The sequence below is a fragment of the Panthera pardus genome, unplaced genomic scaffold, assembly GCF_024362965.1.
Source record: "Panthera pardus isolate Hobbes unplaced genomic scaffold, ASM2436296v1 HiC_scaffold_6, whole genome shotgun sequence".
In the NCBI taxonomy this organism is placed as follows: Eukaryota; Metazoa; Chordata; class Mammalia; order Carnivora; family Felidae; genus Panthera; species Panthera pardus.
This window is the reverse complement of record NW_026526991.1, coordinates 58,890,309-58,918,060: the sequence shown is the minus strand read 5'-3', so window position 1 is coordinate 58,918,060 and position 27,752 is coordinate 58,890,309. Positions and strand designations below refer to the sequence as shown.

General features: G+C 53.6%; 2 protein-coding genes across 4 annotated transcripts; one reads left to right on the top strand and one right to left on the bottom strand.

Annotated features, from left to right (window-relative positions):
• Positions 1-77: 77 nt before the first annotated feature.
• Positions 78-5,746, top strand: SLC39A5 (solute carrier family 39 member 5). Of its 2 annotated transcripts, XM_019454754.2 has the most exons (12): positions 78-205; positions 878-986; positions 1,188-1,542; positions 2,055-2,238; positions 3,070-3,232; positions 3,410-3,579; positions 3,823-3,963; positions 4,344-4,440; positions 4,526-4,699; positions 4,815-4,895; positions 5,039-5,229; positions 5,483-5,746. In XM_019454754.2, the coding sequence occupies exons 3-12, from the start codon at positions 1,259-1,261 to the stop codon at positions 5,624-5,626; spliced, it is 1,629 nt and encodes a 542-aa protein (XP_019310299.1). In that variant the 5' UTR covers positions 78-205; positions 878-986; positions 1,188-1,258; the 3' UTR covers positions 5,627-5,746. The 2 variants fall into 2 exon arrangements, with proteins under 2 accessions (XP_019310299.1, XP_019310300.1); XM_019454755.2 differs by lacking the exon at positions 4,815-4,895.
• Positions 5,703-23,170, bottom strand: ANKRD52 (ankyrin repeat domain 52). 2 transcript variants are annotated; one of them, XM_019454752.2, is made up of 28 exons: positions 23,018-23,169; positions 22,610-22,693; positions 22,052-22,130; positions 21,766-21,836; positions 20,548-20,748; positions 19,654-19,741; positions 19,369-19,511; positions 18,855-19,067; positions 18,531-18,609; positions 18,102-18,216; positions 17,836-17,918; positions 17,612-17,729; positions 17,337-17,405; positions 17,022-17,162; positions 16,865-16,945; positions 15,541-15,652; positions 15,264-15,335; positions 14,784-14,985; positions 14,435-14,522; positions 14,241-14,358; positions 13,414-13,633; positions 13,111-13,198; positions 12,919-13,002; positions 12,665-12,810; positions 12,363-12,445; positions 12,082-12,164; positions 11,808-11,899; positions 5,703-11,370 (listed from the first exon to the last, which is right to left on the bottom strand). In XM_019454752.2, exons 1-28 carry the CDS (start codon positions 23,042-23,044, stop codon positions 11,120-11,122), a joined length of 3,231 nt encoding a protein of 1,076 aa, XP_019310297.1. In that variant the 5' UTR covers positions 23,045-23,169; the 3' UTR covers positions 5,703-11,119. The 2 variants fall into 2 exon arrangements, with proteins under 2 accessions (XP_019310297.1, XP_053751604.1); XM_053895629.1 differs by lacking the exon at positions 15,264-15,335 and having other exon boundaries at positions 23,018-23,170.
• Between the last annotated feature and the right edge of the window lie 4,582 nt (positions 23,171-27,752).

The following is a 27,752-nucleotide window of genomic DNA, read 5'->3' as shown; positions in this document are numbered from 1 at the left end:
GGAGTGTCCCTAGGAGATAGAAGGAAGACAAGTTACAGGTAAGGAAGCGTAGGCAAAGCAGGCCTGCCCCTTTAAGGTAGTGTCCCTCCCCTGCCCCCTCCCTGCAGGTGACCCTTGCCCGCTTGCCTGCCTACCCCCCCACAGCTGGAGCCAAGAAGGCTGTGTCCCCCTTCCTCTGGGCGTCCTTCCAGTCTCCTGCTGTCAGGTAACGCCAAAACCTCGGCCCCCTGGACTAATTGCCCTAATCAGACTGTGCTCCCCTGATCTTAAGCCAGGTCAGACATCTGCAGGGAGCCCAGATATTTCTTTCCTCTTCCCACCAGGGCTTCCCCTTTCTTGATCATCTATTTCCAGAGCTCTGGCTCTTACTCTGCTGGGACAAGGAGTTGCTAAGAACGCTTTCTTCCCCATGCACCTGGGGTTGCCACTTATCTGCCTCTTCGCCTCTTTTCCAGCTAAGGGACACCCAAATCCCACTTTCCCGGGGATTGTGGGGATGGAGGTTGGAGATGGAGGAAGCCCAGTACCAGATATAAGGTGTGGAGGGTGGGGGTGAGAGTATATGCAGGGAAAGGTTAAAATGGTACAACTGGCTTAGTGGGGTGAGTTATTTAGAAGAAAAGGCCAGGCTCAGGGTTTCCTTAGCCATGTGGCTTTTCCAGGGGCAGAGGGTGGCCCCTCCCTACTCAGGGGCCCCAGCCAAGACTGACCTTTGACCCCCACCCCAGAGACCAGTGAACCATTAACTCCTCTCTGATGTGAACCTTCCCACACTGGCCCCTCCCCTCCCTGACCCCGCCCCAAGGCAGGTGGGCTGGGAGGGGGGCGGCGTTTGTCCATCCCAGCCCTCTAACTGACGTGGCCTCCATTCCACCAGGGCACCTGGAGGCTGAGCCCCACTCCCCTCCCTGACTCAGGAACCTCTTAGTGTCCACAATAAGGCCTGACCGGGACCTGAGGTGACGACTCTCACGCTGCCAATGAGGGTGAGGCCCTGTGGATTGAAGGGGGACAGAGAGGTGAGGCAGGGTTGAGGGGTGGAGTTTGGAGGACAGGATAAGAAGTCAGCTCTGGATCAGGTGAGGGAAGCATTCTGGGTCAAGGAAGGTGTTCTAGAAACTGGAAAACAGAAGGCCTGAGCTGGACAGCAGAGCAGAAGCCCAGGCCCTTTCTCCTTGTTCTTCCAGGGCACAGTCCTCAGGATGTTCCAAGGGGAATAGAAGCCAGAACCAGAGCCTCTAACCCATTGCCCCCAATAATGGGGCCCCCAATGAGTCATCTGCTGGCTGGCCTGTGTGTGTGGGTGGCCTTGGGCTTGGCAGGGGGCTCAGCCCCCAACCTGGGCCCTGCTGAGCAGGAGCAGAACCATTACTTGGCCCAGCTGTTTGGCCTGTATGGGGAGAACGGGACACTGACAGCCGGGGGCCTAGCACGGCTTCTCCACAGCCTGGGGCTAGGCCGAGTTCAGGGACTTCGCCTAGGACACCATGGACCTCCGGTTGGTCGGGCTATACCCCCAGTTGGAGACAATTCCACATACAGGTACTACTAACCCTTCCTTCCCTTACCCCAAAATGCCACATGCCCACCTCTTCTCAGTGCTTGGATCAGTCTCCAGTTGCCGACCTCTAGCTTCCTAAAGTCAGATTTCTGGAATTACAAATGTTTCAAAATCTGACTCCTAGTATTCCTTCAAGGCCCCCTTTGCCTCTACTGCTTTCTAATTCTCTCCTCTTCCAGATCCCCGGACCCTCCAATTCTTTGCTCTTAGTCCCCGTGCTCAATGTCTCCAGGCTGACTCGGCTCCCAATTTATAGCATTTTGGCTGCTCTCCCCCCAGCCCCATTTCTCTTTCCCTCACACCCCTCATTCCTAGACTCTCCTATAAATTGACAATTCTCAGATCCTTCTAGAATTGACATTCCACGATTTCTGGGTCCCAGGAACTCAAGCTAGTGGCTGGTCTTCCCTTTCCCCCTAAGCACCCTAGGAACCTCAAGGGGAGTTTCTTAAAGAACATGAGTAAGTCTGGCTTGCTATCCCCTCTGCTCCAGATCACAGGACCCTGAGCTGAGTGTGGATGTCTGGGCTGGGCTGCCTCTGGGTCCCTCAGAGTGGGGTGACCCAGAGGAGCCAAAGGCCCCAGCATCGCCCCGTGGGCCAGCCCCCTCTGGCCTGGACCTCTTTCACAGACTTCTGCTGCTGGACCATTCATTGGCTGACCATCTGAATGAGGATGTGAGTCTGTTGATCTCCAGGGTGGGGGTTGGGGGGAGAAGGACTATGGGATTTAGATGGCCTGAAATTGTTTAAAGAGTAATTTAATACAGTTAATTAAAAAAAAAAAAACAAACCCAATCCAGATGTGATCTTAGGGTATGTTATTCCAAGAGTGAAATACGCTTCTTCTGGGCTCAGTGCACATGAACCCACACCCAAGTCTCCAAGGACAGGTTTAGGGGCCACACTTGGTGGCAAAGCAGAGAATCCAGAGAAATAGCTGAGGGTAGGATCTGGGGCTGGCTATCTGGAGAGGAAACCTGCAGGGAGTAGATGGCTGTCTTCAGCCAGAAAGGCAGTGAACGTGTTCCATGTACACCAGAGGGCAGCCAAAGCTAACTGTGAAGCAGGCCTGGTGAGGGTGGGCACCCCATCACAGGAAGCACTCAAGCCAAGTCTGGATGAACATGTAACAGGGCTGTTGCGAGGAAGTTGGATGGCATTTCAGATTCTTTCCCTTCTAAGATTCTGCCATGGAGTGCTCTAGTTGTCCAACCAACTCCATCACCAAATCGTTGAAATCATCAGGAGCTTGGGAGGGAGAGAGATGGTGGCAATGTTTACTAGCACCCAACCTGCACTGAATTGAATATTTGCACTGGATTGAATACTCACTAATAATTAACACACACTGATCCTGTGGAACCACCCCAGTCCCTGATGCACCTGCCTGCATAAGCAAAGGGGATCCTGGAGAGACCCAAGAATCCATACAATGGAAGGACAGACATTAAAGACCACAGTTCTCAGCAATGCCCCAATATATGACCTCTAACTCAACTCCCTTAGTGTCTGAATGGCTCCCAGCTGCTGGTCAACTTTGGCCTGAGCCCTGCTGCTCCTCTGACCCCTCGTCAGTTTGCTCTGCTGTGTCCAGCCCTGCTTTATCAGATCGACAGCCGTGTCTGCATCCAGGCCCCAACCCCAACCCCCTCAGGGGATCTTCTGTCTGGTCAGTGGGTGAGAGTGGGTGGCAGGGTGCCTTGAACCCTGGTAGGGAGTTGGCCCCTGGCCAAGCAAGATGGGTTTGTCGGGGTCCTGCCTCCCTTTGCAGTGTATCTCTGCCCTGCATTTCTTCTGAGGCCCTCCTTCCAACCCTAGCCTAACTTCAGTCCCTGATTCTCCCCAGCCTTGGTTCATAGCGCCCTGGCAGTCCTGCTGCTCAGCCTCCCTGCTCCCCTCTCCCTGCTGCTGCTGCGGCTCCTGGGACCTCGTCTATTACGGCCCCTGCTGGGTTTCCTGGGGGCCCTGGCCGTGGGCACTCTTTGTGGGGATGCACTGCTACACCTGCTGCCACATGTACGTGAAGCCCCTTCCTTGCTCCCTGCCCCGTGATGGGCAGCCTCCACGTACCCAAGGTGTTCCCAGTCACAGGACATCCCCTCCTCATTCCTGTCAGATCCCACGCACCACTCCCCAACCTCAGCTTCAGCCCACAGCTGCCTTCTAGCAGCGAGTGAAGGCTTGCCACGTCCCACACAGGAGGGGGATGTTGTCGGGTGCAGGGGCTTCTGGGGTCTGCCCTGACCCCCTCTCTGTCAGGCACAAGGAGGGCAGCATGCTGGACCTAGCGGACAACCAGAGGAGGACCTGGGACCAGGACTGTCAGTACTCGGAGGTCTCTTCCTGCTCTTTGTGCTGGAGAACGTGCTAGGGCTTTTGCGGCACAGAGGGCTCAGGCCAGTGAGTGATACCCTTTTCTCCTCCTCCTGCCAAAACTAGAGTCCTGGCCAAGAACTGGCCACGCAAGCCAGGAGGTGAGGGTGTGGGGTGTGTTCCTGAAGCGCTGTTTTCCTGAGTGTGCAGTCCTGACAACTAACAGAGAGTGGGTAGGGGGCTCCTTAGCATAGACCTGGGACTCCTGGCCAAGCGGCCTCCTCTCCCAAGTTCAAGTCAACAAGAAACAAGGAGTGCCAACCTGGGAAGAGAGCGGAAAAGCCAAAAAATATCTGCAAGTGCCAGAGGTGAACCCAGGTGCTCACTTTCCCAGCTGGTAGCCAGGCCTCTCCTTAGCCCCTGGCTCTGTTGCCTCCTCCACCAGGAGGGATACCCTCCCATTTCAGAGATGCTGCAGGCGAAAAAGAAAGGATTTCAGAGCACCAGCCCTGGACCTGGAGGATGGCAGTGGGATGGCCCTTCAGCCCCTGCAGGCAGCTCCAGGTAACCAGAAGAGAAAATGAAGAGTAGGCTCCCAGCTCCCGGTTCTCACTTGCAGCCACTGGCACTGTTCTTGTCCTTCCTGCAGAGCAAGAAGCTCAGGGCTGCCGTAGGGAGCAGGACAGCCAGCCCCCACCAGCCCCAGCTCCTACTGGGCACCAAGGCCACAGTCACGGGAACCAGGGTGGCGGTGATGCCAATATAACGTGGATGGTCCTCCTGGGAGACGGTCTGCACAACCTCACTGATGGGCTGGCCATAGGTGTGATGGGAGGAGAGGGCTACCAGGAAGTGGGGGAGGGAAGGGAATGCAGGCCCCTGTGCCCCTGGGGAGAGCTTTCTCCCAGGCTGATGACCTCCAATCCTGCCAACCCCAGGTGCTGCCTTCTCCGATGGCTTCTCCAGTGGCCTCAGCACCACCCTAGCAGTCTTCTGCCATGAGCTACCCCATGAACTGGGTAGGAATGGCAGAAGTGGGGTGGGGTGGGCTCTAGAAAGGAGAGGCCTCCAAGGGGTGGAATTTAGGAGGCTGGCAGGTGACAGGCGTGAGGGACGGCCCTGGCTTATTATTCCCTCCCACCCTGTCGTCTCTTCCTCACAGGTGACTTTGCGATGCTGCTCCGAGCAGGGCTGCCCTTTCGGAGGCTGCTGCTGCTGAGTTTGGTGTCTGGAGCCCTGGGACTAGGGGGTGCAGCCCTAGGGGTGGGGCTCAGTTTGGGCCCTGTCCCTCTCACTTCCTGGGTGTTTGGGGTCACTGCTGGGGTCTTCCTCTATGTGGCCCTTGTGGACATGGTGAGAGGTGTGGGATAGTGCAGGGAAAGCAAGGGAGGCAGGGAGGTGGGTTCAGCGGAGGGGGACGTATGGGTCCTGCCTCCACCACAGGCCACCTGGAAAGGTGCTGGACCCAGGCTGGGTGGAGTCTGAGAAACAAGGGCCTGGAAGAGTTCAGAGGGGTTGCCAGTACTTTCTGACGCCTCCTTCTCATGCTTGACGTGGGGTGGTGCAGAGACAATGCCAGGATCCTGATGCTCTTTTTTTCTTTCAGCTACCAGCCCTGCTTCGGCCTCCCGAGCCCCTCCCTACGCTCCATGTGCTACTGCAGGGGTTGGGGCTGCTGCTGGGGGGCAGCCTCATGCTCACCATAGCCATGCTGGAGGAGCAGCTATGGCCCCTGGTCTCTGATGGCTGATGGGGGCCAGTGGAAAGGCGCCAGGTTGCCCTTCCTTCCCCCCAACCACAGGAATGGAGGCGGGACACAGGGCCAGTAGGAGCAATAGGATTTTAATAAACAGAACCCATCCCAAAGCCATGACTACGACAGTTGTACTTGCACCAAAACAGCATAGAAAACCAGGATGTGGTGGGAGGAGGGCTCAAAGCAGGTCGGGGGAGGACATGAGCAGGGGCCTGGAGGGTGCAAGGTGCATCAATCTGCAGGGAGCGCATTGTGCTTTAGCCCAGGGAGGAGGGGTAGGGTGGGGCAAATGCACCGCCAGGTCCCCACATTTTCCTGCTGCCCTCAGCACCCTGGGGATACAGGCATCTGGGCGGATCTGCCCTTTATTGCTGCCCACCAGCATTAAACACCCCTGACCCCAACGCTAGCACCACAGGTGGATCCGGGGCAGGGAAAAGGGCAAGAACGGGAAAATTGCTTAGAGAAAGATTCAACTAGAATCCAGTGAATTGTGCTCAGTTCTCTTTACTTCCTACAACCGAGTACATGGGTCACAGGGTGGAGGGTGCAACAGGACATGAAACATGCCCCTCGGTGCCCCCAACACACCCCTGCACACAGGATGGTGGTGTCTGCAGCATCACAGGTCATGCAGGGCACAGGGAAGGGGAGGTTCACACACACATAGACGCCCACAGCGGGTACCAGACAGAGAACACCCCTGAATATACACAGCTGTACACAGGGAACCCCCAGGTCCCCAACCCAACCCTCTCCCCTGTCTTGCCGTCCCCCAGGCAGGAGGAACTGTATTGCTTTGAGAGAGCCACCCTGGGGGCCGCTCTGCCAGGCACCCTCCCCTCCCCTCCCCCCCCACCCCCATTTTGGCACATCTGCAAGACACACGGCAGCGAGAGTAGGCACCCTCCCTCCCAGGCTTCTGTGGCTTGGAGTTGAAGAAGGGGGTAGGAGACTTTGTCCTCCATCTTTCCCCTAGCCCTTCCCAAACCCCTAGCGAACCCACTCCAGCCAGAACCCACCCCCACCCCCAAAACACACACATACAAAGCTGAGCTATCCAGGAATACAGGGGAACAAGGAGATTGTCCGGGACAGGAGTGGAGGCAGTCGGGGGAGAAAGGACTGGAAGCAGAGACCCCACCCTGGTGTGGGGGTAAGACTGGCACAACAGCTACTTTAGTGCAATTGGAGAGGGTGCCCAGAGTGAGGGATGGAGATGGGAGGGGAAGGCTCTCCCCTTTTTCCCTGGGGGCAAAGCCAGGCTCCCCAGGGAAAGGGCCTAGCAGGAGTAAGTGAGGGCCAAGGGCAGATGCTCTCGTCATCCGCCACCCTCTGCCCTCCCAAATGCAGTGACAGTGTCCCCCTCACACCTAAGTGGGCAACAGCAGCCTCGGAGTCAGTACCTTCAAGTAATTCATAGAGCAGACCCTCCCCACCCCAGCTTCCTCCCATCTCTGGGATTTGGTCGCTTCTCTAGGGTTGGGTCGGGAGGAGGGAGTCCCCAAGTCAGGCCCTTCCCTCTCCACCTCCCTCTTCCCAGATCACTGGGCTTGGTCCTCAAAGATTCCTTGCCTCCGCCCTTGGCCAACCTGGGTCAAGGCCACGGAGGGCTGGAGCCACCACAATTAGAGGGGAAGGGGCTGCTTTGCTCCTTATCCCTCCTTCTTAAAAGGTAGGGTTCAAACTAGGCGGGATGGGGCCCCATACTGGTTTGCCCCAGGAGGAGGGCTTCTGGGCTAGGGTCTGTAAGGCTATTTTCCTTTGCGGTGGGAAGGGGAGGTGGGGATGAACACGGGGTGTGGGGAGAGGGGGAGAAACGGTGGAGAGGGAAGGAGGAAGGGGCCTCCCTGCTGGAGCGTAGTCACTGGAGTCATTCAGACGAAGAAACACTCATGTGCACAAGATACAGAGTGTGCCTGTTCCCAGCCCCTCCAGCCAGGCCCCAGCCTCACCTCTCAGGGTCCCTTCCAAGACCCGAGAGGTTTGGGGGATACAGCTGTAGAACCGTTCACTCTGGCCCCACGCCCCCCACCCCACCCCCAGCCCCTTCTCCCCTTCAAAGGTCCAGGGAGTAAGAAGGTGCTCGGGTGGGCAGACAGCGGTGGAAACAGTATTGAGTTTTCCTTTGGTTACATATTGAAGGCAAAGGTGAGCTGGACTTACAGTCAAAACGGATAGGGATGAGGAAGGAAGAGGGGCCATGCCGGGGTTGGAGAGGGAGGTAGACCCTCCTCAGCCCCTCCACCCCAAGGAACACATGTCTAAGTGGGGTGGCAGTCCCTCAGTCTCATCTCTCCCACCCCCCACAGCACCAAACAGAAGGAGAAGCCCCCTCCCCCAGGGGCTGCTCCCCACCCCAACCTGGGCTGTACATTCAGTGGTTTTCAGCAGTCCTATGGCTCAGGGGGCCACAGTGGGGGAGGTGGCCCATCAGTCTCAGTTGGACAGTGGCAGTGACCCGGGTTTGTTGGCCCATCCTAGGACCCGCAGTTTGTGCCATTTGTTTTTCTGAAGGATAGTACACAACCCTACCAAAGCCACCGCCCAATCAGAAACATCTCCCCAAAATCAGAAACTAAAAACTGGCTCTTATCTCACCCTCTGATTCACACACCTGTTTCCCTGTCTCCTATGTAGCCCTCGCTCTGTCTCCTTTGCTGGGACCTGGGGCTGCTCCCAGGGTCCTCACTTAAAATAGGCCTTTTCTCAAAAGTGCTTATTACTTGAAGCAAGTGCTTTAGAGCTGCGGTGGGGAGAGGGGGAGGGGAGAGGGAGGGCAAAGGGAAGGAGGTGTTTCCTCCCCACCCTACCCCCTTAAGATTGGGGGGCATTCTGCCTGTTTTACTTCTCCACACCCGTTTAAGTCAAAGAGGTTTTAAAAAAAAAATCTTAACATTAAAATAAATATGCAGTCGCCATGAGAATGGTTAAAACGCTTCAAAAAACACTAGGGGCTGGGGAGCCCAGGGTGGGGTGTGGGATTTCCTTTGGCATAAGGAGAGGAGGCTGCTCATCCTCCACACCTCCTCACAGCCACATGAGGAAGGCAGAGGACTCCCCACAACCTGCCCCAGCACTGCTGACCGTGTGCTGAAGGGGCAGCAGGGGGACAGGCAGCCACCAGAAATCTCATCTAGCAAAACAATGGGGCTCCTGACAAATACTCAGAATCTTCCTGTCATCGCCAAACATTGATAAAGGAGAACACGACTGATACCCCAAGAGTCTTCTCTGGAGAATACATCTCTCTGCTCCCCCTGCACCCCCCCACCCCGTCACCTAATTCCCAGCACCAAAATGAGAGGGAGGGGGTGGAATGGGAAGATTTCAGGAGAGACAGTTAAAGTTAGGGGCAAGCTTTGCAGAACCAGCGGGGGCGGGGGGGGGGGGGGGGCTGCAGCCCTTAAGAGAGGTCACATTGATTGTCGTATAGGGGAGGGCAGGGTATGAAGGGAGGTGGGCAAGAGGGGCATCGCAAGGCCCTTTGGCTTTGAAAACAAAAATAAAAACTAAAAGCTGCACAATCCTTCTTACCAATAATGGTCATTTGGAAGCTTTGAAATGGTTTAGGAACTGAGGGTTAGGAGAAGCAAGACACAGAGGGGATAAAAAGAGACCATGACAAAAAAAAGCCAAAAAACAAACAAACAAAAAAAACAAAAAGGACTTGGACAAACACCCCAGGCTTCAGGGAACCAGCATGAGGTATGGTTAAGGGTATCTGTTAGCGAGGCAGGGGTCCCTGGGATACCCCCTCCCCCCTCAGCCCACCCTTGGCAAGGGTGGCAAGACTTGCAGGAAAAACAACTGAAAAGTGGGTGAGGTTGTGAACAAAGCAAGCATGAGGGGGCGTAGGAGGGGAGGAGACTGAGGAATCCCCCGGAGGAGACCCTGTACTGTGTAAACAAAGCCTGTCCAGTTCTCAGGGGACAATACTGATGGCAGCCAAACTGGGCAAGGATGCACTGTGGGGGTGGAGGGGGCATGACCTCTATTCAAGTTCTGTGTCTTGGCCCCTGGCTGAGGTATTGAGTGTGAGGAAGGGAACACTGGGCTATGGGAGCGGGTCCAACTGTCCAGGAGGCTTAGCTGGGAGATGGATGGACAGGGCGTTTGAAGGGACCAGGGCCAAATTCAATGCTACATTTAGAGAGAAAACTGCCCCCTCCTCACTCTGGCCCAGTTTGGCTTTTGGGGTGCGACTTTTAGGAATCTTCTCAGTGCAGCCCCTAGCTCAATCCCATGTCTCCCTGCTGCTGGGAGGGCAGGGACCAAGCCTCAGTGTGTATTCGTCACTCCCTAGATCAGAGCTTCATCCTCACACCAGAGGGGAAGCCTGGGTCCCGAGTAGCCACGGTCCCTAGTCTGCCCTGCCCCTCCCACCATCTTTGGCTTCAGATCAGGAGTGACTGGGGGCGGTGGGTACTCTTGGACATAACGGAAGGTGGGGGTACAGAGGAACTATGGGTTTGGGGGGCACAGGAGGAAGAATATTGTCCTTCCCTCCCCACACATGCAAACACATGCCTGAAACACACAGGACATTCTAGGGCTGTGGTTTTGAAATGGGCAGGAAATTAATTTGTTTCTTCCCCTAAAGGATAAAATGCTTACTTAAAAATTCATGACAAGCCTCAAAGTTAAGGGAGAGGGGAGCCAGGGAGGGAATGGCCACAGGCTCTGCCCTCCCAAAAGAAGTTAAAAGAAAGAAGCAAGGTTAAAGTGCGTGGTTAGGGGACCAGGCCAGGAGTGGAAGGGAATCAGGGAGAAGCAGGCTGTGGGGGCAGAACCAGCCCTTGATTTGCATATGAGGAGCCAGGGGAGAGTGCAGGATTGGGGCCCAGGTACAGTAGTTGCTGCTTCAAGTGTTTTGCATTTGAACTTTTAGGGGTGATGGGGTACAGAAGTGGGGGAAAAGCTCCAGGCCCCAGTGCTAAATACCCTCCCCCCTCATCCACTAGCTGCCCCTGAAGGGGGAGGGGGACACCCCCGGAGTGCTCACACAGTACCAGAAATTAAGGCTTCTCACTGCTGCGGGGATGGAGGGGCCAGCCGAGCAGGGAGGCAGTGATGGGTATGGAAGAAGAGGAGGGATCTGCCTGGCAGTAGGGGCAGGGGCGGGGGGACACAAAGAGGAGAAACAGAGGAAAGGGTGGGGGGAGTTGGCAGCAGAAAGGGGGAACTGAGAGATGGGGTAAAAGAGAGGGTAGCCAGGCATTTAGCAATCATTTGGGGACACTTGGCAGAAGGGGTTGCCCTGGGGGTGCCAAGGGCCTGGGGTGCTCCCTGTTGGTCCCAGACCCTTGCCAGGCCAGGATGGTGTGGCAAAGGGGTGAGCAGCTGCTCCCCAGTGCATTTTTCCCCCCTCTGTCCCCCCCCACCCAGTCGTGTTCTCCTTTAAAGTGCCCTAAATGTATAGACTTTTTCTAAATAAATAGAATAAGATATCAAGCCACCGGCAGGGGGAGGGACACTGATGGGGGGCTACTCCGAATAGCAGCCGTCTAACCCAATGGCGCCGTGCCGCTCCTGACTGTAGGGGCAGGAGGCCCCATGGGGCAGGGCGCCGCAGCCACCCACCGTCTTGGCTGCTGCGATGCCGCAGTTCTTGAGCAGGCTGAAGCTGAAAGGACTGACGGCGTCCTTGGGTGGGAAAGGCTTCATGGTGGAGAGGATCAAGGCCAGGCAGTCTGCCACATCTTTGTTGGGGGCGCAGGCCAGCGCTGGGGTGTGACCTGTAGGGTGGAGGGGGAAAATTGAGGCACAGGGTCCTGTACCCCCGGGGCCCCATCCACCCTCTGCCAGGCCCTGAGCTCTCATCTGTGGAGGGTAGCCAAGGTGGGCAAGAGCCCAGCACAATCAGAATTCAAGGGCTATGAGGGCCCAGGGGCACCGACAGGCAGACTGTCAAAGTGTGGGGTAAAGGGTGGAGTGCGGGGGACAGAAGTCTGGGAGGCTGAGGTGTGTGGAAGGTCTTCCTGAGGACCCTGCTGGCTCCCCCTAGTTCCGTCAGATTCCCCTCAGAAATGCTAGCGTATTGGTATTGGGTCCCTGCTCTGAAGAGTTCCCCTGGGAAAAAAACCCAGTTTATAGCAAAGTTAAGAAGTCACCTCCTGAAGAATGTCCCTGACCCCAAACCCAGGAGAGGCGGGGGGCTCTGGACCCCACCCACCTTCTTCATCCACAGCCAGCACTGTGGCCCCACGACTTAGCAGGGCCTGCACCACAGAAGCTAGACCATTCCGGGCAGCAATGTGGAGTGGCCTTGGAAGAAAGGAAAAAAAGAACAAGAAATCAGTGAGATCCAAGCTGCCTTTTCACATCCAGCCAGAGTAGCAAGACTGCTGAACAGATACTGTGAGCTCTAGAGAGCCCCCAGAATGCATGTGGCTCTTTCTTACCCATCTGCCTCCCCTAGCCAGGCTCCCCCTTCCCCGGGAACTCACATTTGCAGCGCACTGTTGGTAGCATTGATAAGGCCAAGGTCTTGGGTTTCTGCCAGGATCATGAGGGCACATTTCTCATGGCCCTGAGGAAGAAGAACAGAGATGGAGTGGAGGCAGACAGGCTATAGAGCAGGAGCTGGGAAGGGTTCAGGGGACAAAAAGCTATACAGGCTGGACAATCCTGATTGCCACTGCAGTCCTCTCTCCAACTGGGCAGACCCACCCCCCTCATCAAGCCCACCCCCTTACGTGGCCCTCACCACCACCAATCCAGGCCACACCTTGCTACAAGCCAAGTGGAGGGCAGTGTTCTTGTTCTCATCCAGCACAGTAAGGTCTGCCTTCCCTCGATACAGCAGAAATTCTGCAAGAGAAAGGGGGCAAAGGAGTGATGCCTTCCCTCCAGAGCAGCAGCCCTCATGGCTCCCGGCCCTCCCATCTGCATATACTTTGCATCCCATCTGCAGAGGAGGGAAATAACCAAATACATGACTCCTGTTTCCTGAGCCCCACAGGCAGGGCTGCCCCATCTTGCAGAAACCCAAGGGGGAGCTCCTCCCTTCCACATGTGGCCCCTACACACCCACAGCAGCGGTCTGGCCGTTCTCGGCCGCCGTCATGAGCGCAGTGCGGCCAGTGTGGTCAGTGGCGTTCACCTCGGCTTGATGCTGCAGTAGCATCCGGAGCCCAGATACATTGTCCGCGAAGGCAGCGGCGTGAAGAGGGGTCCTGCAGTGTGGGGGTCAGGGCAGAATGAGAACAGAGGGCTCATTCGCCTGAGCAGAAAAAGGAGGCCAGAGGTGACCGGGGCTTCTCCCTAAGCCTTGTACCACTCACCGTCCTTTGGCATCTCGGCTGTTCACAATCTTGGCACCCAGAGCTCCCAGCAGCATCTCTGTGGTGCTGTCCTGGTTATTAATTCTGGGGGGGAAAGGAAAGGTCAACAGGAAGGACAAGAAAAATGGAATGCCTGTCCTAAGCCCAGGTCACAGAACCTCAAGTGGGGCTGAAGCACAGGAAGGGACTTACACTGCACAGTGCAAAGGAGTGAAGGGGTTTCCCTCCAGGTATGAAAACGGGCTGTGTTCAAGTAACAACTCCAGACAATCTTCATGTCCTGAGCAGGAGAAAGGGAGAGCCGTGGGGGTGGAGAGAGATGACAACAAGGTTCCCAACATCTGTCCTGTGCCATCTCTGGACACTCCATTCCACTTCCAGATCAAGATTAACCCACGTCCCTCCCTCAATCCATGGGTCTGTGGTCTCTGTTCTGGTCTGTCCTCCCCCATATCGCACCCCCGTTCTTATGCTGCCAGGGCCCCAGGCCCGCACCAGTGTAGGAGGCCCAGTGCATGGGCGAGTATCCACTGTAGTCCACGCCAGCATCCAGGGGGTCTGTGGAAAGGGCGGCCTGCAACAGCGTCCGCAGCACTGCAGTGTGGCCGCAGGCTGAGGCCAGATGGATGGGGGTGCGGCCCTTGAAGTCTCGGCACAGCACAAATGCGTCGTGGTCCAGCAGGGCAGCCAGGCAGTCCTCACAGCCAGTCACTGCCTGTGGATGACATGATGGTGTGAGGGAGGGTGAAGGGCCACTCCCTTTCAAACAGCCAGTCACTGGAGCTGGCCCAGGCATAAGAACCACTTCCAGGGCTCCAATCGTTATTTTCACAGCAACCACTCTAAATGTTAGGACTCCTTCCTTCCTCCATTCTCTCTATGCCAACAGACAACCAGAATGGCAAGAGTGAATTCGGGCACTCTGGAGTAGTGGGGGGACAAATTGCAAGGTAATTGCAATTGACTAAGGGATCAAAGAGTCCCCTGGGATGAAGAGGAGACGGCTTTGGGACAGGTGATCACGGAGAAGGACTGGGACAGTGGCATCATTATCCAGTGGGTCAGGACCAGAGTCTGGGTATCCTGGAGCAGAGTGTGAGTAGTGAGCATGTGGCTGTATGAGATTACAAAGCAAGGGAATCAGAAAGATCAGCTACACATGTCAGGTACTCATCCTGGAGCAAACGTAGTAAGACCCAATAAGACCCTGGGCACAAAATCCTGGCCCACCTGCTAGGCAATTTGCTGTCCTACTTCTGATGGGTCCTGTGCTCCCATGTCCAGGCCTGTCTGTGAGCAGCCCCACCCAGGAGGTCACTCACCCCACGGTGGAGGGCGGTGCGGCCCCGGAGGTCAGCAGCATCAGCTGTGGATCCTTTCTCTAGCAGCAGATGGACACAATCCACGTGGCCATTCATGATGGCCAGCATCAGTGGGGTTCTACAGAGGGGGCGGGAGACAGATGAGGGCCAGCAGGGACAGGAAAACCCGCATCCTACCCCTGGCCCACACTCACTGTCCATAGGCATCCATGACATCAGTGATGTCGGCGCGTTCCCCACTGTCGATCAGCAAGTGCAGGGAGTCAGTGTGGCCAGAGGCAGCTAAGAGAAAAGGCCTGTGTCAGGGCATGGTCAAGGGGAAGGAGGCAGCCAGGTCAAGCATTAAGGACTCCAGGGTGGAGATCATGGAAGGACCTGGGGCAGGCTGAAGTCTTGGGGGATAGGAAGCCACGAATCAGGACTTGAAGTTCTCCTCACCCTGCTTCACTCCCAACCCCAATCCCATTCGGGAGGGATCTGGGACCAGTCTCCAAGGCCTGGTGTGGCAAGGGGAGGTACCAGCAGCCTAAAGGGGGTACTAACCAGCAGCGTGCAGGGGTGTCCACTTGCGTTTGCGCTCCTTGATGAGAGCAGAGGCGCCATGGGCCGTAAGCACCTCCACACACTCAGTAGAGCCTCGCTCAGTGGCCAGGAAGAGCGCGGTCCGGCCCTTGTGGTCCCTTACATCCAGATTCACCAGCGTCTCAGCCAGTGTCTTCAGGGCTTCACAGTGACCGTTGTAGGCCTGGAGGGGAGCAGGCAACCAATGGAAACAGCTTGGGACACTGCCCTCACTCTGCTCTTGGGCCCCCTGGGGGAAACTCCAGGCAGCAGTCCTCCCCATGAGCTCCCTGGGTCCCTCAGACTCTTCACCTACACTACACCCAACCCCGGGCACTGCCTGCCTGCCACGTCCCCCCAAGAAAGCAGAAGCCAGGACAGATTCACAAAGGCTTGCACCTGTGTGTGGACCAAAGGGCAGGCAGGGACAAGGAAGGCAAGAGGAAAAGACCTGGGACTCACAGCTAAGTGCAAAGGGCTAACTGGAATGGTGCTCTCCACATCCTCCAGGCAGTTAAAGGACATTTCTAAGAGCTGCAACGGACAGAAGAGTAGGCGCTGAGGTTCTCAAACTCCCAAAATGTTATCCCCTGTCCCCTACCCACAGTAATGCCCTACACCCCTGGACCTAGAGACCATATCTGAGTCAACCACCCCTCGGTTTCAGAATTCACAGACACAAAGGTGACTATGAGCCCTGCCCCTGCTTCCTCTCCTCCAGGCCAGATCCCACACGTACCAGTTCGAGGTTCTGTCTGTTGCCGTAGGCGGCTGCATAGTGCACAGCTGTGTAGCCCTGCCTGTCCCGCAGGGAGGGGTCTGCACCGTTATCCAGTAAGAACTCCAGACAGCTGGGGGGCAGGGGTAGACTGTGAGGCAGGGACAGGCCCAGCTGGTGAGGGCCCAGGTGCGGGCAAAGCAGAGGAGAGGTGCAAGGGAGCTCCTCCAGGCCTAGCTGGCCAACACCCATCCGCTGCTCTAGGAAGGCTAACTCCTGCCCGTTCGACCCTTCCACTTGAGACCCACCACTTCCTTCACATCAGCTCTGAACTACTCTGGCTCCAATGCCTTTCTTTATCCTTGGAACGCTCTCCTAGAGAACCTAGAGTATAATTATGTTATCAACCTGCCAATCGACACTTCCCCCTACCTCCAGACATGCTGACCCCTTGCCTTGAATGCCTTCTCCTTCCAGCCCATCTGAAGAAGAAGTCCTACTCATTCAAACTCAGTCCCAGCATCCTCTCCTCTGTGAGGCCTTCCCTAACCTTCCCAGTGAGGTGCCTCTTCCTCTGTACTCCCTTGGTACCCTTCTCATAACGTAGTACGACTAGCAGTAATAATAATCTAGTATTTAGCACTTACTATGTGTCAAGCACTATTCTAAGCACTTCATGTGTATGAAATCATTTAATCCTCATAATGACCCCACAAGGCAGCTACTACTCTTATTCCTTATGATGGTTAAGGAAACAGAGGCACAGAGAGGTTAAGTTGTCAAAGCTTGGATTTTCTTGGATTGTAAATATCCTTTTTAAAAAAAAAATGTTTTATTTCACAACACTTTTAGATTTATAGACAAACTGTGAACATAGGACACAGTCCCCATTTCCTCTGCATCATTTTCTCTATCATTAACATTCTACATTAAAAAGCGTAAATGCCCTTTCATTTATCTTTCCCAACAGATCATTAGCTTTCAAAGGCAGAAATTTGGGGTAATTTGTCTTTTATCCTTAGCATCTAGCACAGTACTTGGTACCTAATAAGTAAATCCTCACTTAAATCTTGTGGAATAAATAAAAGGCTTTGTGCATTAAGTTTTTCTGATTGTCTCAAGAAGACCATCCATTCCCTGAGGGAAGGAACTGTGTCTCATACTTTTGTTTTCACCCACAATGCTTAGTCCAGGATTAAGCTCAGATCGCTCCCAACACACTGCTGGCTGGCCAACAGCAAGCAGCAGAAATGAGGTGGCAGGACGGGGAGTGGATGGGAGAATCACGGGACCAGAGCTGGCACTGCTGGGAAAGTACATCCCAGGGGTCTTCTCGGCTACTCACAAGAAGGCCTCCTTCCTGCGGGACTCCTTCAGTGGCTCGTCCTCTTCAGCATCGTGGCTGGACGATGAGTGGGGTTCCGCTCTGGAGGACAGAGAGTGAAGTCAGGGGAGGCTCACGGAGGTGAACAGGGCTGAGAAGGCCAAAGTGAGAGTCTCACCTCCTGTAGGTGTCAGAGGCGGCAGCGTAGTGGAGGGGAGAACAGCCTTTACAGTCAGCCTCGTTGACACCCGCCCCAGCAGTCACCAGTGTGACTGCACACTGGTAGCTGCCATTGGCGGCTGCATAGTGCAGTGGGGTCCTGAGGAAAAAAGAATGAATAAAAGAATCAAGGGCAGACCCAAATGCAACCACACGAGCAGCCTAAAGCTGCTCTGCAATACTCTCCTCACTTAGTCTCCAAGTTGCTACCACTCCCTCCACCATTTATCTCTTTTAGGACACTCCCTGTGCCTACTGCTGCATATTGACACACCTTCCAAATTTGTCTCTCCTCCTCAAGTCAGCTCCACTGCTCAACAGCAAATTAAGACATTCAACATTCCTAAAAGGAAGGAGGATGAGGGTTAAGAGAACGAGAGCCTCAAAGAGGAGCCACAGGCACAGGGAGGGGCTAAGGAAGGATGGCACTGGACAGCCCTTTCTGCTGTGATTGCTCTCACTGTGACAGGCAGAGAGACCTGGGCAGCAGAGAAGGGTCCAGACCCTTGCCCAGATCTCTTCTCAGCACCTGGAAGTGAGAGAACGTACCCTCCAGAAGCAGCAGCATGAAGACAGGTGCGGCCAAGGTTGTCAGGCGTATTGATGTCAAACCCAGCTGAAAGCACATGCTCGTTGCTGAGTGAAGATACAATGCTGTACAGCTGACCTGCAGGGCCAGAACAGCACAGATCCCATCTGAGCGCACTGAACAGAGTGGGAAAAGGCCTCTACTCACCCACCCGTACCCAACCCCCCAACCAGTCAGCACATACCTGAGGAAAGAAGCTTACGACAACAGTCAGAGAATCCAAAGAGAACAGCTAAATGCAGAGGGAACATGTCGTGAATGCCGCGCCTGGAGAGAAGTTGAGGGACTCAGTCCTTAAGTCAAGGAGGGACCAGTTACAGACTTCTTTTCTGTGGCCCCCCCACCAGCCTAGGAGACAGTAAGGTTCCACAAGCTTCCCTTTGGCAAGCTTCTTTGTGCCTCCACGTTTGATGTGAGCAGACACTACAGATCTAAGGGGCCCTGACTCACCGGGCGGTATCCGCGCCATTGGTCATGAGGGTGCTGATGAGTAGCTCGTGTCCGTAGCGAGCAGCCACGTGCAGTGGCGTGTTCCCAAATTTGTCAGCACAATCAATCTCGCTGCCTGTGAGGGGATGCACACACACAAACTCAGGCAGACCTGAGGCTCCAGACCACTCATACCAGTCAGCTACCACACAAGTGCTCGTTATGTGCCACATCCCAAGCTAAGCATTCCACATGTGTTATCTTGTCTGTAAGCCTCAGGGGATGGGGCATGCAGACCTGGGCCATTTCTACAGGTGCCTTGCTCAGAGCTCTCGGTGCCGATCCTGACTGGAAGATATGGGAGGTAGACTAAGGAAAGAAAAGGGTTTCTAGGGATGAGTTCTCCGGGGGAGGGAGAAGAAGGGAGCACAAAGTCTCCCAAGTCCATACCATTCTGGATGAGGATCTGGGATCGGGTGAAGCGACCATGGATGGCAGCCATGTGCAGAGGACTTTTCCCTTCCTTGCTCTGTGAAAACATGGCAATTTTTTTTTCAGTGCAAAGCACAGGGAATACCCTATTCCCCCCTTTGAAAGGACACATCTCTGAGGACGGAGTGGTCATATGGACATCTGCTCAGCCCACACTCTCCTGGGTCCCTGACAAGGTCTGATCAACCCAGGAGGCAAGTGGACAATTCCCCAGACTTATGCAGAGGGGAAGATATGGTCAGGACCTCCAGAGCTAGGTTGCAGCCTCATCCCTTCAGGCACCTGGTAGTTGACATCAGCCCCGTTATTGACCAACAGCTCCAAGCAGAGAGCGCCATTGGTAGAGACTGCAGCCACATGCAGCGGCGTGAAGCCCTTGTCATTTGGCTGGTTGACATTGGCTCCTGCATTCACCAGCTCAATAGCCACAGCATCCTGGCCCAGGTAGCAGGCGATGTGCAAAGCTGTGTTTCCAAAAGCATTGGGCTCATCAATCTGGATTTTCAGGGGTACAAGTAAAGGGATAGGGAGGTATCAGTTTAAACAAAGTGGAAGCTGGCATAGATAACCTAGAAAATCCCAGAATCCCAACAACTGCCTGAGATACCTTGGGTTCCTGACTCGATAGACTGAGGGCACTATTACTTACGGTAAGCATTATTCACCATATCTCACTATATCCTGCCCACCTCCCAAAACCACTCCAACAATCCCAGCACCCTCATGTCTCCATACACAGACTCTGACCTCCAACTCCATGCCCTCAGTGCCCAGCCCCAGTGCTCAGCACCCTGACCTCAGCCCCCATCCGGAGCAGGTACTTCACCACTTCAATTTGGCCACTGGCAGCAGCTGTGTGGAGAAGCCCATAGCCTTTGCGGTCCTTGCAGCTGAGGTCCGCTCCCCGTGCCACCAGCAGTTTCAGGACCTCCAAATGCCCTAGGAAGAGAGAAGAAGCTCTCAAGGGGGTGGAGGGTGAACTAAGACCCTGGGTGTCTCTCTCCAAAGGCTGCAATCCCCATCCCTGCCTTGGGAAATCCTAAATGTCAAATTCCTACTCTTCCCATGAACCCTTTCTCACCTAGAAAAGCTGCCCAGTGCAGAGGCTGCCGCTCCTTTTTATCACAAACATTCAGGCTGGCTCCCTTGTTCAGGAGCAGGTTCACCGTCTGTATCAGGATATGAAACACACCTGTTCATGCTTTCAGTGTACCTAAGGGCAGGTACCTAAGCCAGGTTCATGCTTTCAATGTACCTAAGGGCAGAAGCCTCAGCTCCTGAAAAGGCTGAGGCACCCAAATGTCTTTGTTCTTGAACAGAACAATCTGGAGAACTAGAGGGAACAGAGAAAGCAGAGACTAAGAAGGAGATCCCAGAGAGATTTGGAAGTCTGAGGGAAACTCAAGGGAGTGTTTTCATTTGATTTGGTGGTTCTTCTTTTTTTTTTAATGTGTATTTATTTAGTTTGAGAGTGAGAAAAAGAGAGAGAGCGCACATGCACAAGCAGGGGAGGGACAGAGAGAGAATCCCAAGCAGGCTCCATGCTGTCAGTGCAGAGCCCAAGGTGGCCAGAGCCCATAGTCACAAGCCGTAAGAAGATCATGACCTGAGCTGAAATCAAGGGCTGAACGCTTAACCAACTGAGCCACTTGGGCACCCCATGAGCTGGTGGTTCTTAAATTCTTTTGAATAATCTTCAAAAACATTTTGAAAGACATGGACACTCGCTTCAGAAAAAGGCATGTATGCAAACATTTTCCATGTGACTTCAGAGTTTATCACCCTCTTGAAGACCAAGTCAAGAATTTCAATCTAACCCGACCATTCGTTTGGTGCTTGAGCCCAAGTGTTTATATAGTCATCCAGGCTGCTTTTCCTCAGACCTGATGACCCAGAAGCAGAGGAAGATGAGTGGGAAGGGAAGCAAAGACAAAGGGAAGGCACTAGATCAGGCACGGATTAGAGCGGTCCTCACCTCTAGATGCCCACTATGCACTGCATGATGCAGGGCACTGCGCCCGCTCCTGTCAGCCACATTGAGGCTGCTCAACAGGGGTGCCAGAGCCTCAGCACACTTCGTGGCCCGGTTGGCGGCAGCCACATGCAATGGTGTCTGCCACAGCTTGTCCCGGGCATTCACATCTGCTGAATGTGCCAGCAGCAATCCCAGCACCTTCTGTTAAGGAGCAGGGGATAAGAAAGAGAATACAGGGGGAGCAGGAGGTAAAACAATAGTAGAGGGAAGAATAGGTCAGCCTGGCACATGTGGCCCCATCCCCCCAGCACAGTGTCTTCTCATTTTTCCAACATATGTAGCCTCTCAATACCTACTTCCCATCTTCTGGATCTTTCTAGAACTTAAAATTTTCCCTACCTTGCTGAGAAAAAAATGCCCCTTCCTTTTCCTCAAGTCACCTGGTATCACTCCCCAACTCAGACCCTGATCAACCATATAGCTACTACCAAGCAAATCCACATAAGTAGAGGATGCCAATCCTTCACTATTTCTAGGAAAAATACACACTCCTGCCTTAATGCCCGAATACCCTCCTTCAGTCCTTCCATAGGCACCAAAATCATTTCCGTTACCTCAGTAAGTGAACAGATACTGGTTCCTCTCCAAAACCCAGGCTAAAATGTCCCTCCTAATCACAACACACCCTATTCCTGTTGGCCTTAGTCCCTCCCCCTGGTGGATGGAGCCAGGGAAGTGACCATCAAACCAAGAGGGAGGTCTCCTTTTCCTCCTGCTCTTCAAGGTTGATGGACCCAATTGATGAGGCAAGTTTGACCCCTGTGCTGTCAACTTTGATGCTGCTTGAGAGGCAGGAAGGCAACACATCACTACCCCCAATCCCTCCATCACAAGGTAAGAAATCTCAGTGCCCAGAGGGGGATCAGACTCCAAGGTGGCCCCCCAGGGAAGGATGAGTCACTCAGGCCTGGCAGCAGGGCCCCCTGCAGTCTGCCAGCCCAGTGTTAAGCTCTCCCCTGACGTCACATCAGCTGGCAACATTCAGCCCCCCCTTACCAGCCAGTTCTAGGGGTAGGAGGGAGGGGCCAAGGTCTAGTATCCTGACCTAGGGGTAGATCAGCTTGTAGGGCAGAGAGATGAGGCTCTCCAATCCTTAACTTCCACCTTTAACCAACTCATCCTCTTTTGGAAGGGTGAAAGGACATAGGATGCCGATACCTCATTTCGGGAAGCAGCAGCACGATGAAGAGGGGTCAGCCACAGTGTGTCCTTAGCATTGACATTAGCACCTATGGGGATATAATTTTCTCTTTTGGTGGGAGGTTGAGAGCAAGTGGGGAAGGAAGCCAGTAATCAGGCCAGGGGATATGGATGGAGATGAAGCCTCTCCCAGACCAAACACCAGAGAACAATTCTTAGATACAAAAAAAAAAAAAAAAAAAAAAAAGGCTCTTTCCTCAGGTCCCCTCCCTATGTGCCACACCTTCCAGCTCCCCACTTTCACCTGACATCAGTAGCAACTGGAGGATGGGGACATCGCCTACGTAGGCAGCAGCATGCAATGGGGTCCGCCTCTCTTGGTCCTGGGAAGGCAAAAAAGAGCAGTGGCTGTGACGCTGAACTATCACAGACCCCAGCCCCGGTCTTAGAGCTCCAGGCCTTTCCCCACCTCTTCCCATAGGTTCGACAGCCTCCTAAATCCCAATCCTAAGTTAAAACAAGAACCTAGGGAGGGCAGAGTCAGAGTCAGAGAGTCAGGAGTCAAGGGGTCAGGGCCAGGGGGCTGTGAGCAGTCTCCTTCTTCCAGGAGGGGTGGGGGCGCTGCAAACACTGATGGTTCAGGAGAGAACACCTTTTCTGGGCATCTTTAGCTTCACTGGTCTATGCTTCAAGCCTGACCTGTTCTCCATCTCCAAATGTAGAGCAGGCGCCCATCCCAGGGTAGAAAGTGCTGCGGCCTCATCCTAGCCAAGGAGCCACGGAGCCGCCCCACTGTTTGGGAGGGGTCCAGAACACCAGGGCCCAGATTACTGGCTCATCATTCTCCCTGATCCCAACTCACCAGTACATTGATGTTCTCCTTCTGCGAGAGGAGGGAACGCACTTCCTCCACATCTCGGCTAAAGATGGCCTGGACCAGGGGCGGCTGCAGGGAGAACCAGCGTTCAAAGAGCGGGCCGGAGCGGAACTAGGAGTGGGGGGCTGGGGTGGGGGGACACCTGGTTTGATGAGGGGCGTCGCTGTAGGGGCTCCGCTCGGGGGTCCTGGCTGCAGGGGACTCCCGCGGTGTGTTGGCCAGTCGCCAGGCCCCCAAGGACACCGGCTTGGTTGAGGGGAGCACGGCGTGGGGCGGGGCGGGAGCCGCGGGAGCCCCGGGCTCGGGCCCAGCCTAGGCCGCACATCCCCGGGCTCGCGTGGCGGCTGCGCCGGGCTCAGGAAGGAGGAAGCGGGCAAGGACAGGAGGGCTGACCTGGTCCGTGATGCTGAGGATCCCCATGGCCCGGCCCGGGCTCCGTCCGCATCGAGCTCCCGGCGGCGGCGGCGGCGGCTCCACCGGGGACACGGGGCGGCCCAGGCGGCGGCTGCGGCGGCGGCTGCGGGGAGAGCGCGGCCCCGCCTACCGGGGGGCGGGCGAGCGGGAGCCCGCAGCGCTCCCTGGCGGCCGTCCTGGGCCGGGCCGCGGGGCTCTTGCCGCGCAGACGGCTCTCGGCCTGGCGCCCTCCGCCCCGCCCTGGCTCCGGGAACGGCCCCGGCACCCCCGACTTCGCGCTTTGGTTCTCTGGCTCCCCAAGCCGCCGTGGTGTGCTCTCTGCTCCAGTCTGGAGGCCCAGGACTTTTTCTCACAAGACCCTACCGGCAACCCGAGCCTTGGCCCTGCGGTGCCTCCCACCACAATGCCTCCGCCGGAGCTAACTCCTCCCGTCAGCGATTACATGCCCCCGAACCGCCCCCCCCCCCCCCATAGACTTGGGGAAACAGGGGCGTGGAGATCTGGGTATTATATATGGCAATAGCCCCAGAGAGAAGAAAGACTCGTATCTCTACTGGCAGTGACATGAGTTGGGGAGAGAGGAAGTAGCAAAAGTGCTCAAACTGCCGAGAGAAATCTCAAAACGGACTCTCCAGCTGCAGAAAATCCCCCACAAAGAAGCTGGGACAGCCGGCAGCTGAAGAAGGCCTCCAAAGCCAACAGAAGAAGCACTTTTCGAATTCCCAATTACTCCATTGCCAGGTTAAGGTGGTAGGCCGGCTACACTTTAAAAGGCTCTACGGCTTCTCCCCAGAAAAGGGTGGGGGTGCTTCCCTTCCTGTATTGGAGAGGCCAGAGAACAGCCAATCAGGCAAGATCTGGATGGAGGTCCTCCCAACCCAGAAAAGGAAAAGAGGAAAGAAAAGTGATGTTGAAAAATTGGTGCCATTTAGAAAAGGTGATCCAGGGTCTTGTTCAGAGCTCAGCAACTCAATATGTTCTAAGAGGGAATACATTTAGGAAGAAGTGTAGCAAGCTGGCCCCCTGTCAAGACAGAGATATAAAAACCCTCCTTTGCTCTCTAACAGTCTATGCCCTTCATTGCCTTTGGTGTCTTGATTCCCAACAGAAAGATACACAAGACATTGATACCAGTGCTTTTTCCTGGAAAGAGAAACTGGGGAACAGGGAATGAGGAATGAGGGGGAAAACTACCTATTACTATACACCTTTAATAATTTAACTTTTTAGGGATGCCTGAGTGTCTCAGTCAGTTGAGCCTCAGACTTTAGCCGAGGTCATGATCTTACGGTTAGTGAGTTTGAGCCCCACATGAGTTCCAGCCCCCTATAGGGCTCTGTGCTGACAGCTCCAGCCTGGAGCCTGCTTCAGATTTTGTGTCTCCCTCTCTCTCTGTTCCTCCCCTGCTCACATTCTCTCTCTCTCAATAAATAAAGATTTTTTAAAAAATTTTTAATAAAAAAATAGGGGTGCCTGGGTGGCTCAGTTGCTTGAGCGTCCGACTTCGGCTCAGGTCATGATCTCACAGCTCGTGAGTTTGAACCCCATGTCGGGCTCTATGCTGACAGCTCAGAGCCTGGAGCCTGCTTCGGATTCTGTGTCTCCCTCTCTCTCTGCCCCTAACCCACTTGCATTCTGTCTCTGTCTCTGTCTCTGTCTGTCTCTGTCAAAAATAAACATTAAAAAAAATTTTTTTTAATAAAATAAACTTTTTAATTATTTATTTATTTTGAGAGAGAGAGAGCACGAGCAAGGGAGGGGCAGAGAGAGAGGGACAGAGAGAATCCCAAGCAGCTTCTGCGCTGTCAGCATAGAGCCTGACGCAGGGCTCAAACTCATGAGCCCTGGGATCATAACCTGAGCCGAAATCAAGAGTTGGACACTTAACTGAGCCATCCAGGTGCCCCTAATTTTTTTAACTTTTATCATATTGAAAATAAAATTTACAATATTACTTAAAACTTACCTCTTCCAGGAAGTATTCCCCAGTTAACAGGTTCTTTCTCTTTTGTTGGGCTTCCTTAACATTTACATATTTAATTTACACTGTAGAAGTCAGGTTTAAACTGCACATCTTTGTTGCTCATTTCACCTTTTACCTTTGACATACAAGTGTCCAACATTTCAGAATAGATTTTAAACTCCTTCTTAGCCAAAGCCAACACAGGACTGTATATTGCTTTGGGTTTGTTTGTTTTTCTATGAAAAAAGATTTGGAGCTCTCTAAAGGCAAGGGTATACATTATTCTTTGTAGCTCTAACAGAGCAGGAACAGGCACTTAACATTTTTTTAAGTTTATTTATTTATTTTGAGAGAGAGAGAGAGTGAGCAGGGAAGTTGCAGAGAGCGAGGGAGAGAGAATCCCAAGCAGACCCTCTGCACTGTCAGCACAGAGCCCTATGCAGGGCTTGATCCCACAGACTGTGAGATCATGACCTGAGCTGAAATCAAGAGTCAGATGCTTAACTGACTGAGCCACCCAGGCACTCCTAGGCACTTGACCTTTGATGAGGAGGAGAAAGATGAGGCTGAAGCAATAGAAACTGAAAGTAGCTGGAGATCAGATGGGTATGTGTGTTGGGACATATTGACTTGACTATTAGACCCTTCCAGGAAGGGCTAAGCTAGGATATGACCCAGAGGATGGGGAGGAGGGGACTATGTGGCCTCTATTGCCTGAAATAGCTCTTGGTAACCTGAGGAATTGGAGTCAGGGGTTGAGCTGGGGTCACGTGCCTGGTTCTGGCGCGCGAGTAGAGGTGAACAAGGGAGGTTGCCAGCCGGGTTCTCTGAGCAGCTGGAAGGAGGAGGAAGGCCTACAAGAGTTATTTTTAATATTATTCAGAGCAGAGAAAGAGGATTTCCCAGTAGGGAAAAAAAGGGATATGATGTAGGTAACACAGATACGTCCAAATTTCAGGGAGATACAAAAAATCTGGGAGGAGGCCGGAAGTGGTAGCAAAGCCCTTCTATGAAGACAGTCCTGTGATCCAACTACTGAATTCACATTTGGGTAACTCTACGCAGATACCTGCCTGTTTTTAAGCCTCAGTTTTCATTCTTTTAACAAATGCTGATTGAGGACTCAACCATTGTTGAATACATAGTACAGCCCCATACTAACTGGTTTGGAAGTAAAACATAGAGGTGTCTATTTTTGTGGAACTTAGAAGAACATACATATACATATGAAACAACTAGAGAATATAGGATACACGTTATTTTACATGGCATTATGTGTTTGGAGTAATGTTCAGGGATGGGTTCAGTCAAAAGAGGGTCTTCTTAGAGGAGGTGTGTTTTGAGTTAGTACTTGAAGGAAGTTATCAATGTAGAATGACAGGGAAATGGCAGGAAATTGGTTGTTCAAGTACAAAGAATGAACTAGGAAAAGTTTAAATCCAGTAATTAGCTAATCTAATTAGTAGGGGGACAATAAGCAAATTGACTTGGCAGGCCTATTGTACCTTGGGGATTCTGTGGCAGTTAACTCTAAAAGAATAGTGTTAATGAGGTCACAGTTCAGTCATGTATCCGGGTTAATTTCTGTCTTTTACCAAGCCAGATCCTTTCTCCTCACTCTATGCAGCTGTCTCACATGTGTAAGTCCTTAGTCAGAGGGAGTGGGTCGGGACAAGGAAGCAGGGCTGGAAAGAGTAAATCTGTCCCTGAAGGTCACATGGCCATCTGAAAGTGGCTCCAGATTATCATCTTTGAACTGCAAGGAGACACTGTATCCTGGTGGTGGGGGCAGGGGTGCTGAGGGTAAAAGAAATGTTAGAAGAGAAAAAGAGGCAAGATCATTCACCAATTTTGGGCTTCATGTATATATAATATAAAATGAAGATTAAAATACCTTCCTTATGAAATGTTAAATGAAAGCCAGAGTTCAAGGGATGGCTCCTGTTCCTTGAGATCCAAATAAAGTGGGCTCAAAATTTAAAGCAACCCAGAGCACCTGACTAGCTCAGTTGGTAGAGCATGTGACTCTTGATTTCAGGTTGTAAGTTTGAGCCTGATATTGGGTACAGAGATTACTTAAAAAAATAAGATCTTAGGGGTGCCTGGGTGGCTCAGTCGGTTAAGCGACCGATTTCAGCTCGGGTCATGTTCTCATGGTTCGTGGGTTCAAGCCCCGCGTCAGGCTCTGTGCTGACAGCTCGGAGCCTGGAGCCTGCTTCAGATTCTGTGTCTCCCTCTCTCTCTCTGCTTCTCCCCTGCTCATGCTATGTCTCTCAAAAATAAACGTTAAGGGGCGCCTGGGTGGCTCAGTCGGTTAAGTGGCCGACTTCAGCTCAGGTCATGATCTCGCGGTCCGTGAGTTCGAGCCCCGCGTCGGGCTCTGTGCTCACAGCTCAGAGCCTGGAGTCTGTTTCGGATTCTGTGTCTCCCTCTCTCTGACCCTCCCCCGTTCATGCTCTGTCTCTCTGTCTCAAAAATAAATAAACGTTAAAAAATAAAAAATAAACGTTAAAAAATAAAAAAATAAAATCTTAAAAAAAATTTTAAATCAATCAATATCCAGTGAAAGTCCTAAAATTAATGCCAATTAATGCAATTAATGCTCCTTTCAAGAAAAATGAGGGAGATGGAGGAATTATATCTGTTTCCAGGCCCCTGTTTCTAGGCAAGATGCTTCTCTTTCACACCAATTAGACCCCAAAGGCAACACAGTCTTTAATTACTTTATCCTTCTCCCTTTCACACAAAGTT

Coding starts and splice junctions, on each gene's coding strand:
- SLC39A5 (XM_019454754.2), top strand. CDS start 1,259: ATGGGGCCCCCAATGAGTCATCTGCTGGCTGGCCTGTGTGTGTGGGTG. Junction 2,239..3,069: donor CTGACCATCTGAATGAGGAT/GTGAGTCTGTTG, acceptor CAACTCCCTTAG/TGTCTGAATGGCTCCCAGCT. Junction 5,230..5,482: donor ATGTGGCCCTTGTGGACATG/GTGAGAGGTGTG, acceptor TTTTTCTTTCAG/CTACCAGCCCTGCTTCGGCC.
- ANKRD52 (XM_019454752.2), bottom strand. CDS start 23,044: ATGGGGATCCTCAGCATCACGGACCAG. Junction 21,837..22,051: donor CCAGTTGCTACTGATGTCAG/GTGAAAGTGGGG, acceptor ATATCCCCATAG/GTGCTAATGTCAATGCTAAG. Junction 14,986..15,263: donor TTAGCCCTTTGCACTTAGCT/GTGAGTCCCAGG, acceptor GCTCCCCTCCAG/GCCTACAACGGTCACTGTGA.